At 39.3% G+C, this 15116-nt stretch overlaps 1 protein-coding gene across 5 annotated transcripts in view; it reads right to left on the reverse strand.

Moving 5' to 3' along the window:
• LOC121423448 (KICSTOR complex protein SZT2-like) overlaps nucleotides 1-15116 on the reverse strand; it is a 90349-nt gene that overhangs the window by 50555 nt on the left and 24678 nt on the right. For 4 of the 5 annotated variants that reach the window (XM_041618790.1, XM_041618788.1, XM_041618789.1 and 1 more), the window contains exons 21-36: nucleotides 14529-14607; nucleotides 12969-13165; nucleotides 11815-11989; nucleotides 11326-11557; nucleotides 10209-10643; nucleotides 9413-9766; nucleotides 7959-8209; nucleotides 7524-7630; nucleotides 6816-7131; nucleotides 6246-6363; nucleotides 5167-5226; nucleotides 2780-3088; nucleotides 2109-2355; nucleotides 1473-1551; nucleotides 829-1014; nucleotides 83-284 (exon numbers count right to left, since the gene is read on the reverse strand). In XM_041618790.1, the coding sequence (XP_041474724.1) occupies nucleotides 83-284; nucleotides 829-1014; nucleotides 1473-1551; nucleotides 2109-2355; nucleotides 2780-3088; nucleotides 5167-5226; nucleotides 6246-6363; nucleotides 6816-7131; nucleotides 7524-7630; nucleotides 7959-8209; nucleotides 9413-9766; nucleotides 10209-10643; nucleotides 11326-11557; nucleotides 11815-11989; nucleotides 12969-13165; nucleotides 14529-14607 (3347 nt within the window). The remainder of the gene's footprint in view (nucleotides 1-82; nucleotides 285-828; nucleotides 1015-1472; nucleotides 1552-2108; nucleotides 2356-2779; nucleotides 3089-5166; nucleotides 5227-6245; nucleotides 6364-6815; nucleotides 7132-7523; nucleotides 7631-7958; nucleotides 8210-9412; nucleotides 9767-10208; nucleotides 10644-11325; nucleotides 11558-11814; nucleotides 11990-12968; nucleotides 13166-14528; nucleotides 14608-15116) is intronic. The other variant, XM_041618787.1, reaches the window with a different exon arrangement.

Consider the following 15116-nt stretch of genomic DNA (forward strand, 5'->3'; position numbering starts at 1 on the left):
TGTCACACTTGTCTATCCATAGTTAGACCACATATTTGGACCAGAGCATAGCTTATGTTTACTGGTCCCATTGAAGTCTCACCTTGGTCATCTTTGCTGGACCCATCTCCCTTTTCGGTCTGGTCCTGGCCCTGCTGCCGGAGCTGGTTGTTATAGGTCTCCAGGGCTGTCTTCAGAGCCTGACCTTTCCTAAGGGTCTCTGCTTGGAGCTGGTCCAGGGCTAGGTACCAGTAGTCCTGGACCTTGCAGAACTGATGCTTGGGGATGCTCAGCCTCTCAAACTCCTAAAGTGTTTAAATGTTTGAAGACATTATTGCAAAGGTAACAGGTATACAGTGATCACACAAGTGTTAAAAATAGAGTTCCTAGTACAATTACAATAAAAAAAATTTGGTAATTATTCAATCAGCATAAATCTGTTTTGGTACATTAATTGCAGCCTGGGCTAAGTGATTCGAAGTGTACTGACTGATTGTGCAGATGACTGTGTTTATTTCAATTTTGAGTACCACCATCATTACCACTGATAACATCACCATCAACATCATCATCATCACACCACAATCACCACCACCACTGCCACCACCACCACCAATGCCACCACCATCACCACCACCATGATGATGATGATCATCATCATCATCAACAACATCATCACCACCACCACCTCCACCGCTACCATCATCATCATCATTAACAACATTACAATCATCATCATAACTGATTGATGCAGCCCTCATTTCTAATTTCTTGTTAACTCCAAATCTATTTCACAGAGCATAACTGACAAAACAACTCACATAAAACATCATGACATCAGAAACTTACACTAGTAAATTTAGCCAGGCTGTGCTCCGGTCCAAATACAAATTGCAGGGCTAGCTCCTCGGCTTTGCAGTTGGGCTTGTCCTGAGAGTCTTCTACATGCTGTGCTACCATCTCAAGGGTTGCCACGGTAACACGCTTAATGTGTAGCATTGCTGATACTATCTCATCCCTTAAAAGCCACTTTACCTACACAGAAAAATACAAGATTTTGTTTAACATTGTCGCCATCATCACTGTCACCATCAACATCAACATCATCAACATCATCATCATCACCATCATCATCAACACCATCATCACCATCATTATCATCATCATCATCATCATCATCAACATCATCAACATCATCATCATCAACATCACCCTCATCCTCATCATCATCCTCATCATCATCATCCTCATCATCATCATCATCACCATCATCACCATAATTATCTGCATCATCACCACCACCACCATCATCATCATCATCACCACCACCATCATCATCACCATAATTTCCATTCCTAAAATTATCGTCAGCAACAGCAGCTTACAAAACATGTTCTTATTAAAATAACTGCAATATAGGTAACTGTAAGGATTGATTAAACCTTAAATTCCCATTAAATATCAATTTCAAGTAAGGACGGATTTAATCATACCTCTTTTTCAGTGTCATCAATGGCTTTCCTTTGTCCATCTGGTAGCGCTCCAAGGAAGTCCATCATATCATTGACCAACCTAAAGAACAAACATTAAACCATCATGATCATCCATTGGGACCCTTACCAAACCAGAAGTCAGAGTCAATTCTTTCACGAACTGACTCCACAAGCATCTTATTATTACTAATTCTCATGTTACAAACAATGGGAATGCCACACACAACAGATGCATAGCAGTTTGGAACAAAGGTACTTTGTGTCTCACAAAGCGCAACCTCACAAAAGATGGAATATACATGTAGCAAGTTATAATGCAGGCCCCAATATATTTCAATCACAGTACACGTACATCGTGGCTTATGCTGAAGTATTTTGAAGTTTACTAATATGATAATGCTAATCAAAATTCACTGCCAAGCCAAAATAACTATATTTAGGGGGCGTTCATTATGCACAATTACAGCTTGTAAAAACTTCATGAAATACTTTTAGCAGACTTTTTGGCAGTTCATACTGTCCTCATCATAAGGTCATATGAAAAAATAACCAGCAAATATCAATGGTGTTTGTACAACTGAAAACATCCAATGAAATCTTGAAGACGGTCTGAATAAAGAGTCAAACAAAACTTACTCTCCAGCATCCGACGTTGAGAGAGTGTTAGCCCTCATGAGCTGATGATCAGGGTGAGGGGAGGTCGGTGGCGAGTGCTCTGTGAACGACGCACCTCGGTACGTGTCCTCATCATCCAGGTCGCCTGCCTCTGGGAGGTAGTCCAGGTCAGCAGGAAGTGATAGGCACATGAGGTCAAGGGTCACTGAGAGGTCATTCAGGTTGATTTCCTCAGAGGGTTGAGATTCAAGACAGCTGATGAGGTCTCCTGTAGTTCAAACCCAGAAAAACAATGAAAAATATAATCTTCTTCCCATATTTTGTACAGACAAGGTTGAGTGGTAATTCATCGATATGTGCTCTCTATTAACTTGAGTCAAACTGAATTTTATATCTTACATGTACATGTATGTAATTGCAATCGATATTCTTCTCCCTACCTAATATGGAAGAGTCATTGTCCCGCTGCCTTGTGCGGATTTTTGGCTGAATCATACAAAGAAATTCCTGTGATTTGCTTTATGGGCTAAGCCTCAAAGATGCAGCTTCATGCATATTACATCCTATCACACCATATTACACCCTATTAATTTCTAATGATTCTCATTAGTCTGGAATAAGCACATCGTGATGTACAATACTTCCCATGAAATCTCAAGATGAACTGACATAACGAGCACACCATGACTTACCCAAACAAGTTGGGATGGTCCTGACGTTGCGATGACCCACGTTAGTCTTCAGCTTCACCGAGCACACCAGCATGACGAACAGGGGCGACTGCTCCTCCTCCTCGCTGCCCATCACCGATTCCTCCGAGCTCCCCCTCGGACTGGGGGCTCCAGGCAGGAGCTCGTAGCTCCTCTCCTCCGACTTCTGGTACACGTAGCTGATGGAGTTGATGAGGCTGTTGTTGTCAAGGCGACCATGGTCATCCTCCATCTCGTTGGCGAAGTCATCCAAGTGGTCGTCCTCGGCTCCGTCTGCCAGTGAGTTGACCTCTGCAATGAGCATGAAAGAATAGAACGATAATGACCCGATGGTGATTTTCATTTTGTTTTAACTACATTGAACAGAATCTATCAAGTTCTTGTTAAATGATTCTCTTTATTGACTACATGTGCCATAATTTTCAAAGCCAAATCATAATTATTCTCTCCCTTATCAATCATTGATTGGAATTTATCTTCATCTTATAAAAAAGTGGTTAATTCAAGAAGCCATACGTAGTACGTGGAGTTACACATAGTCCTACTGATAAGATCTCTTTTAGAAAAACATGTAATTTGCAGTGTTCTGTGACATGAAATACATATACACTGCATATTGCGAACAGTCTTTCCACCATAAAATTTTGTCATGAATGTTTTGTTATGTATATTTTGATGAAAAGGATCAATAAAACATGAATTACAAAAAAAATAAATAAAATTTTGTCAACTTTTGGGTAAAACAAAATTAAAATGAATGTAAATGTAAATTTGAATATTAAATTTGAATGTGAAGAAGGTTGCGCAGGACTTTGTAATCTATCCAATAATGTCACAAATAATGAATAATCTGGTTTGCACTCATTCAAGTTTAAAGTCTCTCAAGTCCTGTAAATCTGCACAAGTTGAAATACATATAAATAATACCAAACAGTGTGACTTTCATACATGTATAATAAAAGTTGGCAAACTCTGACATTTGCATTTTATGAGACAAAAGTGTGCTAAATTTGTGCAGTTTAGTTTTTAGTTTCACAAATCAATTTATATTCATGAATAGCATGTCTAGCGTACCTTTGCCATACAAAATGCAAATGATGGACTTAACCATTCTTTTTACATTTGAGGCCTTCGCAAAACTTTGGGAAAAATTTTCGTGTGGAATATGAAAACTGCATTTGTTGTTTGATACATGTTTGTGATGATGTTGATGATAAAATAATGCGACTGAGGATAACATGTCAATTGATAATATTGAAAGCATGGAGAATATATCAGCAATATGGACACAAAACAGACAGCATCAAGCATTTCATAACATAAACAATGACCATGTGGATTGCAAACATAAAATTGGGAAAATACAAATGGCATTCTTAATACATGTATGTTAAATATTCAATGAGAATATGGATTAGAAAAATGTAACGGGGAAAAATACAAAATTGGCAACACTGCATCATCTATGCACAACTTTGAACCATACAGGAGCACGGTAGAGGATATTACAGGTTTATAATTATTATTCATCCTCTTCACAGTTTTTATTCCACATGCATAGTGTATGTACATGCAATGTTTGGGGGCCAACTCGCAATAAGATAAAGAAATAAATTCAACCTGGAATATTGGATATTCAATATATGAGGTGTTTCAATAAAAAGGAAACCCAACTTTCATGAATATTTGTGAGAAAATTATCCAATCAATAATCACAAACCTACATTACTTAGTCTGAATCAATAGCATTCTTAAGACAACAGAATTAGGTTTCTTTGACCAACCTCCACTGATCAGCATTGTTCTAAAAAAAGTTAAGTAGTGCAAAATAGTGATCGGTCCACTTCCATCACACATTGTGTCGGCGAATTGTGAATGGCAATGTGTGCTTTTACAGAAGGGAATTAGGAATTTTCTTGGTCAATAGTACTTCCAAAAAGAGTTTTTTTTATGCATTTTGATTTAATTCACTCAATCTGTTCAAAGCACAATTTACTTAAATGAAACTAATAACAGATGAGATGATGAGACATGAATTGATAAGATTTTTTAATGTTTCCGTTCTTCCATTTTTTCATTATGTCCACTGTGCTGAGCCAAAAATAAACAAATTGCATTTTTGCCCAACATTTCATTGATGTATGGCTCTAAATATATTATGAACGAACCATTTGAATGCTGATAATATTTACTTTTAAACCCTTTGATTTTAATTGTCACTGATTTCATATTTTCTCACGACTAGAAACTTTGAAAATTGGATTTCCTTTTTTGATGCACCCAGTAAATATATGGTATGTATGAGGGCTGACGTCAGACTGGGTCGCAGGCATGTACGTGTGAGTCTGGGATACAATATTTTCATTTACTCTTTTGAGGAGGAGAAACGGTTTCGCTGTTAGGTTTAGTTGGTTTCGACACCTGTTTGGCTACAAGACAATGAGAGTATAAGAAAGAACAAAGAAAACAACAGAAAACACATCAGAAAAAGAGACATGGGAAATTATTGTTAGACATTTCCTAGTGGAATCAAAATCAATTCTTTAAAAATAAAGTCAATTAGTGTCCGAAAAATCATACATATTGAAGCAAAACAATTTCCTTAGAATACACGTACTTGCATTTGTGCATTACAGAAAATAATACTATATTATCACCATTAATGAAAAAAAATATAACCTATCTCATCCATCCATCCATCTATCTATCTATCAAATCATTCATCCATCCACCCACCCACTTACCCATCCACCCATCCATCCATCCACCCATCCATCCATACCTCCATCCACCCACCCATCCATACCTCCATCCACCCATACATCCATCCATCCATCCACCCACCCACCCATCCATCCCTAAACCCATCCACCCACCCACCCACCCACCCATCCATCCATCCATCTATGCATCCATCCATCCATCCATCCATCCTTACATCCATCCTTACATCCATCCATCCATCCATCCATCCACCCATCCATCCATCCTTACATCCATCCTTACATCCATCCATCCTCCGTCTATGCATCCATCCATCCACCCACCCACCCATCCATCCATCCTTACATTTACATCCATCCATCCATCAATCCATCCATCTATGCATCCATCCACCCACCCACCCATCCATCCATCCTTACATCCATCCATCCTCCGTCTATGCATCCATCCATCCACCCACCCATCCATCCATCCTTACATGTACATCCATCCATCCATCTATGCATCCATCCATCCATACACCCACCCACCCATCCATCCATCCATCCTTACATTCATTCATCCATCCATCCTCCATCCATCCTCCATCTATCCATCCATCCACCCACCCACCCATCCATCCATCCATCCACCCACCAACCCACCCACCCATCCATCCATCCATCCATCCATCCTTACATCCATCCATCCATCCCTACATGCAAAGCAAAGATTGAAGGCTTACCACTTGGATTCTCAGAAGAAAACACTTCTGGTGTTTGAGATCCAGAAAATCTAGGACTTGGTTTCAAGCCTTCCGACTCTAAATCTTCACTAGTGCGGTAAACAACTTCAGCAAAATCCTACATGCAAAAGAGGAAAATGTAACAGGACTTTTTTTTATATTTTCAGGTTATTTCAAGATAAACACACACTTTCTACATGTACTGTACATCATTATCCTCATGACAAATGCACAAATTTTATTTTGCTATGGTCAATATTTAATCATGTAATATAACATCTTTGCTCATCAATCTCCCCGGAAAAAAAAAAATGCAAAGTATGAATGTACATCTTTATTTAAAGTGCATTGCACTCTGTAATATCTTGGATGAATATGAATCTACTTGTATGCCAATCATGATTGAAATTTTGATTGATAATTTTTCAACAAAAAGTAAAAACAGATTTTGATCATAAAATTGTAAAATTGCAACTGTTATTTGAAATGAATTGCAAAAATATTTCATGCAACATTCTTCGTTAGTGTAACGTAACAAGGCTAAGAGCAGATTCCTCACGATACGCTTACCTGATCATAATCCTCGACATCTCTGTAGTCGTTCCCGCCATCATCATCTCCTTTACCATCTCCTTCCTCCTCCTCCTTCCCCTCATCTTCCTCATCCTCTTCTGCCTCCCCACCAAGGCGGTAGAACCAGATATCACGGTTGGATGGAACCGGCTTGAAGTGGTTCCCCATGACCTGGGTGAAACGCTCCCTGACCATGGCATGCAGACCCTTGGTGACCTCACAATGTCTGTTGGGTGAGGTTGTGAGGAGCTCCAGGGGGACCATGACGCCAGGGGATTTCTTGCGACCGGCAATGCTGGACTTGATCTCTTGGCTGATGAAAGATAAACAACAACAGTAATAATAAGGATACTATTCAGCTCTAAAAAAAAATGCATAGCACCATAGTCTCCATGCATGTGGAAAGGTGACTAAATTTATTTCTCACAAAGGTGGGTTTTTAACACAGATTTGAACCTGTCCAAGTCTGTATTTGATCCGATATCATGGGGAAGGTAGCTTCACAATTTTTGTGCCATTTTCTCAAAAGCTGGATCACTGAATTTCTTGGATTTTGCATGTATTTCGGAGAGACGATTGTTTGATTGTATACAAAGACTCTGACTGGGCTGATATCTAATAAGATCATTGAGGCAAGCAGGGATGCTAAAATTAATGCACTTAAAAACAAGAGTAAGGATTTTTGAGCTGAGAACTGTATCTTACTTGAGAGTTTTCTCTGGAGCAGGTTTCTCAGGTGTTTCTTCTTCATCTACGTCAGCAAACTTGATTCTCTTCTGGAGCTTATCGGCAACCTGTTGCTCTGCATCTACCTATAAACAGAGATCAAAGACAGATAGACATTGTAGATAAGACAAAAGAAATGCAGAAAGACATGCAGCATTTCTTGAAGGAATCCTGCTATCAAGCAGCTTTCCCGCAGCCTTATTGTAATGATGATGATGGTGATGATGAAATTGATGATGATGATGGTGGTGATGGTGGTGGTGATGATGATGATGATGATGATGGTGATAATGATGAAATTGATGATGGTGGTGATGGTGGTGGTGATGATGATGAAATTGATGATGATGTTGATGAAAGTGTTGATGGTGAATCATTGGGATTTCCCTTCAAACAAACTGAATTAATTCTTACCTTTGCCCGTACACCGTAGACATGCCCACAAACAACCTGAACAAACTCTGTGATGTCAATTTCATAGAGTGACTCCTCGCACACCCATTCAATGGCTGACTGGACATCGTGACAGTCCACCCACTGACCGTACTGCAGACTCTTGAACAGGCCGATGACAAAAGCCTTGTGAACTCTGTTGGCGAGCCTCCCACAGAACCACTCCAGAGCCTTGCTTCCCTTCCTATCGAAGGATGGTGGGATGAACGAATCTATAAATAGGAAATAAATCGAATGTAAGAAATACGTTCAAATTCAGAAGACATTTAGAATGCAAAACAGATCAGCTAAGATGTACCATGTAGTTTTCGACCAAAGATTAATGATTGACTGCAGGGCTGATATTTCATACACAATAATCAATGCAATCAAATGTAGAAATCAGTCCACACATTCAATCGCTATTTATTATTATTTCATTTCATTAATTTTCAGTTTCATTTAATCAGAGTGGCCTCAGAGTCAGTTACATGTACACAAACTGCAGTTCTTGAGGGCTCTGAAAATTGCTAAGCCTTATGTAATAGAGCCCAAGTCATGGTGCCAGTAGGAGGGGGGGGGGGGGGTCGGGTGTCCGGACACTTCATATTTTTGAAACCTTCTTTTTTTCTCTTTGGATTACCCTAAAATTATGAATTCAATTGTTGTAATCATCTTCTATTTTGTTCTCTATAATATTTCCTAACATTTTGTAATAAAAATTGATTATAATTCGCTTACAAATTTTTCCAAATGACTTTCTAAAATTGATCGTCCGGACATGCCAGCTGTCCGGACACACAACAACTGGGTATATACAATATACTGCACCCTTGACTAAGATATTACTCCTCACTACCCCTGAGGGAAGCAGAAAGGTTGGTGCTCATTGGCATCCTAACTGGTATTCTAAAAGTGGAGCAAGAACAACCACCTATAAACCACTTTAATTCAAGGAATCATGAAATGAATAATATCCTACACACAGGGGCTTGTCAGTGCCTACCTGTACATGTGTGTGTGTGCAGTCTGGTACTTGGATACTTACACAAAGTATTGCAGTACTGGATAATATCCAGTATATTGCATTTCCTAGGCCTTCCTTACATGTATGTTGTTTGTGAGTTTATAACCCCATTATTCACATTCTCTGGTAAATTTAATACATGTACATGGAGTAAATTTTACATTATTTCTACCAACTCGTAATTCAATCTGTCAAAGTCTTGAAATTGACTGCTTAAATGTGTATTTAATTAGCTCTCAAATCACATATCACTAAAATTTCCAAAAGCTTTTCGCTAATAGTTCTTATAGAATCATGGATACAAGAACACAATAGCTGAGCACCAGGAATGTCATATCTGACAGACTTGAGTGCAACAAAAGAAACCATTATTGTTTTTAGGAACAGGTAGATAGAATAAATCTCTCACCATTTTGTTCACTGAATCCCCTTGTCCTCTGCCTTGGGATATTCCTTGGTGTGGTCGGGACCTGGGCACCAGCATCCATAGACGCAAAGGTCAAATCCTTGACGATATTCGTCACTGAACTCTCGTCAAGACGTTCCAGGAGGAAGTTGGTCAGGGCCGCCAGAGAGCAATCATAGACGAAGATGGAAAGGGGGAGGCTAGTGGCTGTCTTCTTCTCAACTCCAGGTGGCGCTGTTTTTCTGCCAGGACTCTCATCTTCACTATCTGTCTGGTCAAGGTTCTTGCTCCAGCGGGACTCGCGTGATGGTTTAACCTGATCTGATTCAGGTGCCATGGATAGATCCGCTTCAGGATCTAGTTGAAATTTTAAGGTGAAAATTTATATTTGGGATGATTTTTTTTTCTTCTTTTCTCGCAAAAAAATATAGACAAATGTATCAAACTAACATGAAGAACTTAAACAATGTACCAGGAATTTCATGTGGAATAAAATTAGCACCTTCATTCAAAACAAAATAAACTTCTAAGTCAAGCAAAGGGCAGCAAGTTCTCCCTTTATTCAGTATTCAATACATAATAAATAAGCAGGCAGAATGCAAAAGCCAACTGGAAATAGTAATGTGCATGAATCACCAGCCAAGCATCAGGCAAGCATGTCATGAAGAGATTTGTCAGTGATTTTCACAGACTAATTTACTCTCAGCCAATCAGTAACAAGGATTTCCAGAAGTTCATTGCATTAGTCATTGAAATCACTGACTATTTGCTTTGTGAAACACTCCCAAGGATCACTCACCGTCCTTGGTAGCACTGAGCAGCTCCAGGTCCTGATAGGAAGCTGGCATGAAGACCAAGATCAGATGGTCCTTCCCGACATTGTTCACATACAGCGTCCACTGAGGCACCTTCTTCCCCTGCTCCTCCACCAACGGAGTGCTAGGTCTGTCCTGCGAACCTGGTGTCTTCTCTACACCTTCTGCAGGGCGATCGGTGATATCCAAGAGGAGACTGGAGATGTCCGCAGAGGACAGGCCAAAGGGACGGGCCACATCGCTGTCTTTGCTTCGATCAAGGACAGACTGGGCAAAGAGTAGGCTTTCCTTTTCAGAGAGGTCCAGCTTGAAGTCTGTCATAGTTTTCATTGAGTCTGTGAGCAGTGTGTAGAGGATGTCGTTGGGCTTCGGGTACCTGAAGCTCAACCTAGACCTGGTACTCTCTGTTCCATTTTTACCTACAGATAAAACATAAAGATGATAGAATATGTTATCATAGCAGCTGCACAATATAAAAGCTCTTTTATTATAATAATTTCCAAATTTCTCACCAGCCTTAAGCATTGTGAGCAAGCTGCTATCCAATCTAGTGGACTATTTAAAGCTCAGGTCAGTCATCTTTTTGCAGCGCTTCCTGTATCATAAGTGGATGGATCCTTGAATACATGGCAGTCACAATTTACATCTATGCCTCTGTCATTGCCAGACCAACAATATTTCACACCCATAACTTGAAAAATTTTCAAATATTTTCCAGTGACCGTTGACGCTGTGACCTCCAAATCTAGTCAGAGCATTCTTACTAACTTATACATACATCAGCCAAGTTTGAAATTGGTTTCTCAAATGCTTCTTCAGTTGTAACAATAATGATGACGACGACGACAATGACGATGATGATAATATTCATGCAATCTGTAAAGCACTATATCCATCTTGTTAGAGATGATCAAGGTGCACAAGTGATGGGGGGGGGGGGCAAGAAAAATATTTCCTTATAGGCCTAAATGAAGAATGAAAGAAAGGGCACTATTGCTTATTTAGTCCTTGTTGCTGGGTCCTTGGTTGATGAAAAAATATGTTTTAAATCTCCAATATCTATATTCGTTTAATTCAAACCATCGTGTTTTTCCTTCTCACCTGCAATAAAGGTCGAGCACATGACCTGGGCCTGCTGGCACATGGGTAGGAGAGTCATCACATCCAAGGCGTAAGGCATACGCTGGATAGTCTCGCTGAGCGCAACCCCTCCAAAGCCACGTTCCCCTTTGGACATGGTGGCCATGTCTCCGTCAATGGCGGAGGAGCACATGACGCGGAGGTGCTCGAAGTTGAGGAGGACAGAGATGATGCGCTGGTCCTTTGGAAACATCTGTTTGTTCAAGGTGACAAGAAAAGGCATTACAGTTTCACAAATCAATTGTTCCTTGTATTATACTACATGTAATTTTAATGTTTGACTTCAATTCAAATTCCCTTTGATATCCCTTCCCCCTCCCTTCACTTTCCTTTCTTCTGCTTTCTTTATTATCCTATTAAGTATGCTTCCTCTGCATCATTATAGTTATATTTTTTACTGAAGCAATATGGGAGCACATTCAACTTTCATAGGCATCACTGTAATCATACCACTCTTGGGATGGTCTGGTAGTTGAGGCCATCTAAGAACTTCATCTGTTTCGGAGGATCAATGATGGTTCCACTCTGGGGCTCTATCCAGCATTCCGTCACCAGCTGTAGTCTTCCATCCGCTTCTGATGTATCCTGATCGTCACCGTCATCATCATCGTCGTCATCACCAACTCTGCATAAAAAAAAATACATGAAGTACTCTTATATTATATATATACATATATATATAGTTTAATCATTAACTCTGTAGTGAACCACTTGAGAATTTTTCCTGTACAAATCAACAATACTTTCTGTCTGTATCCTGAAATTTTACTCTGTACAAATTCATGTAATTCAGCCTTTGGCTGCGAATTGAATTTTATCACAATAAATACCATTTTGAAAAATACTGAGTCTCAAATTTTGAGGGGACTGAGTCAGGATATTTTCCTAAGTATTCTAAAGGAGTCTCCCCTAGCCCATTCATCAATTTGTAATGTAATTCTGTCATTGATTTATCGAGGGTGAATTGAAAACTGAATGTACAAGCATATTCAAGGAGGTCTGAATGAGATCAGCAGAAAATATGTTTAAATGGTTGGCACTACAAAATTAATCAAAAACATTTGAATAATAAATCACAGGAAATTGAAATGTTTATTCACTACGACCCTGTTTTAGCTTTGGATAGACGATACCAGACCTGCAAACCTCTGGGAATGAAATATTGTATTCTGTGATTAAAAAAATGCATTTTTCCCAAAATAAGAGTATTTCATAATAAAATGCTTGGCACACTCGCTCATTGCGGCGCTCAAGCTGCATGCAAGCTAAAATATGTGCTGCTCTTGCAGATGAAAAAAACAACAACATTGAAGCATGTGGATATCTCACCCTGGTTTTAACAAAATGATTGAAAAAAAACAACCAAGTTACCTGAAATCACATTGATCTAATAACTATATTTGTTTAAATTTAGGAAATAGAGACATATAGAGATTAATTTTCTCAAGAAATTACGATTTTGTAAAAACAAATTTTTTTTTTTATTTTATTTTTTTACAAAAACATATTTTTTAAAGAAAAAACGTACTGCCGTATTTCGGTTGCAAAATGTACTCAATACGCCAAAAACCTACTGGTTGGAAGCGCGCATAGATGATACTCACGATGTAGACCGGTCTCTCCTTGACGTTGCAGAGTGGGGAGGGAAGACAATGTACTGGAGCAGACATGGGAACACCTCCTGACCATTAGAGGATAATGTCTGCTCTATGCCTTGGTCACTCTCCGTGGCTTCATCTGCGTCAGCTTGGTCTGTGGCTTCAGGAGGTTGCTTGGCATCCAGGATGCTACCAAGAGGATTCTGAGTGTAACAAGAACATGTAAATGTATAGGGAGTGTTTCACGGAACAACTAGTCAGTGAGTTTCACCGGCAGATCAGTTTTGAGCCAATCAGATGCAAGGATTTTCGTAGGTTATAACAATAGTCAGTGAAAATGAATGACTACCCATTTCATGAAAAGCTCCCTTACTTTTTTCATAGTAAGACAAACTGTCAGGTGCACAAAATGGTGAGTTTCCTCTTATAATATAATAATAATATAGGCATTATTACCCAGGGTAGCCACTTCAGATTCGAAAACTGTTCTACCAGTGAGCCCTGCTATTATCATTACCCCGGCTTTAGCTGAGCTGCCTAGGCGCTCAAGCATTCAAAGGAATTTCTTCCTACTGGGTACCTATTCACCTCACCTGGGTTGAGTGCAGCACAATGTGGATGAGTTTCTTGCTGACGGAAACTACGCCATGGCTGGGATTCGAACCCACGACCCTCTGTTTCAAAGTCAGAAGACTTATCCACTGGGGCCACGACCCTCCACAGACGCTCCTCTTGGTCTACACCCGCTTTGAATACTTCCCATTCATCCTCATCCCACGTGGTCTAATCATAGTTCGTCTACAACCAGGGGCCGGTAACACAAAGCTTAGTAATCATACTAGAACATTTTTTTACGACCGATTGAATTGATTACATTGCACAATTAATCATCAAAATCAATCATGCGATCACTCACTAACCTTTGTGTTACGAGACCCCGATCATCTATGAATCATTTGATCTAACTGCCATTTAGCTCATTTACTACTTCGTACAATTACAATTCAGCCTATACCAATTTCGTCTATTGAAAATGTTGGAAAGCAGTATTCATAAATTCTAATTTTACTTATTTCACCCTTTGAAAAATGATATACGTTAACATGTACATCATCAACCACGTACATTGTACATGCCATTAAACAGTGATTTCACAAAGGGTACTTTTCCATCATTCAAAAGAAAATTGGAATATTCTTGATAAAGTATAGCCTTCATCAGCTCGGTGTATGGAAAACATTTATCTTTATAGATAGTTGATTTTGATATAAAGTTAAAGCAGTGCTGAAATTGTTATGACTTGATTTATCTTGTTTTTATTCAAATCAGCTTGGTCTGTGGCTTCAGGAGGTTGCCTGGCATCCAGGATGCTACCAAGAGGATTCTGAGTGTAAAAGGAACATGTGAATGTATGGGGAGTGTTTCACGAAACAACTAGTCAGTGGTTTTCACCGGCAGATCAGCTTTGAGCCAACCAGATGCAAGGATTTTGGTAGCTTATAACAATAGTCAGTGAAAATGAATGACTACCCGTTTCATGTTGGGGGTGGGATTGGCCTTTATTACCTTCATCTTCAGTTCCATGACAAAGCTGAGTATTCCGCTGGTTGAATAAGCCACATGGAAACCTTGTTGTAACCTCAATCTGTCACAAACGAATAAGAATGATGATCAATATGAATCGAGGTATCGAATCCTAAAGAAATGTCTGACATAAACTACATGTAAGAAATAAAATTATCATGACTGTTGTTTTCCTTAGATGAGTACTGTTTCATACTGCTGTTCTTATGAAAGACAAGGCTCGACATTGCCTGCACTTCTACAACTACCAAAATAAGCATGTCTTGACCTGTAATCTCCACGTCATTCAAGACAATGAAGTCCCATTTTTTGAGACATGGAAAACTGAAAGATTTCGCAGAATTTGGGTACAACACCTATCTCACAGAATTTTATCTGTTCAGGACCAAAATTTTGAATCGCAGAAAAAAACAAAAACAAAATCAAAGCAAAATCCAACGAAATCATGAAACAAAACCATACATCGTCAGAGAATCAGCCAATCAAATCAAATCGCAGTGTTTAGCATGTGTTTAACAAGTATTATCTGCATACTGCTGTGCTTGTACAATAACACCTTACCCTTTTCTA

The sequence above is a fragment of the Lytechinus variegatus genome, chromosome 11 (genome assembly GCF_018143015.1).
Source record: "Lytechinus variegatus isolate NC3 chromosome 11, Lvar_3.0, whole genome shotgun sequence".
NCBI lineage: Eukaryota > Metazoa > Echinodermata > Echinoidea > Temnopleuroida > Toxopneustidae > Lytechinus > Lytechinus variegatus.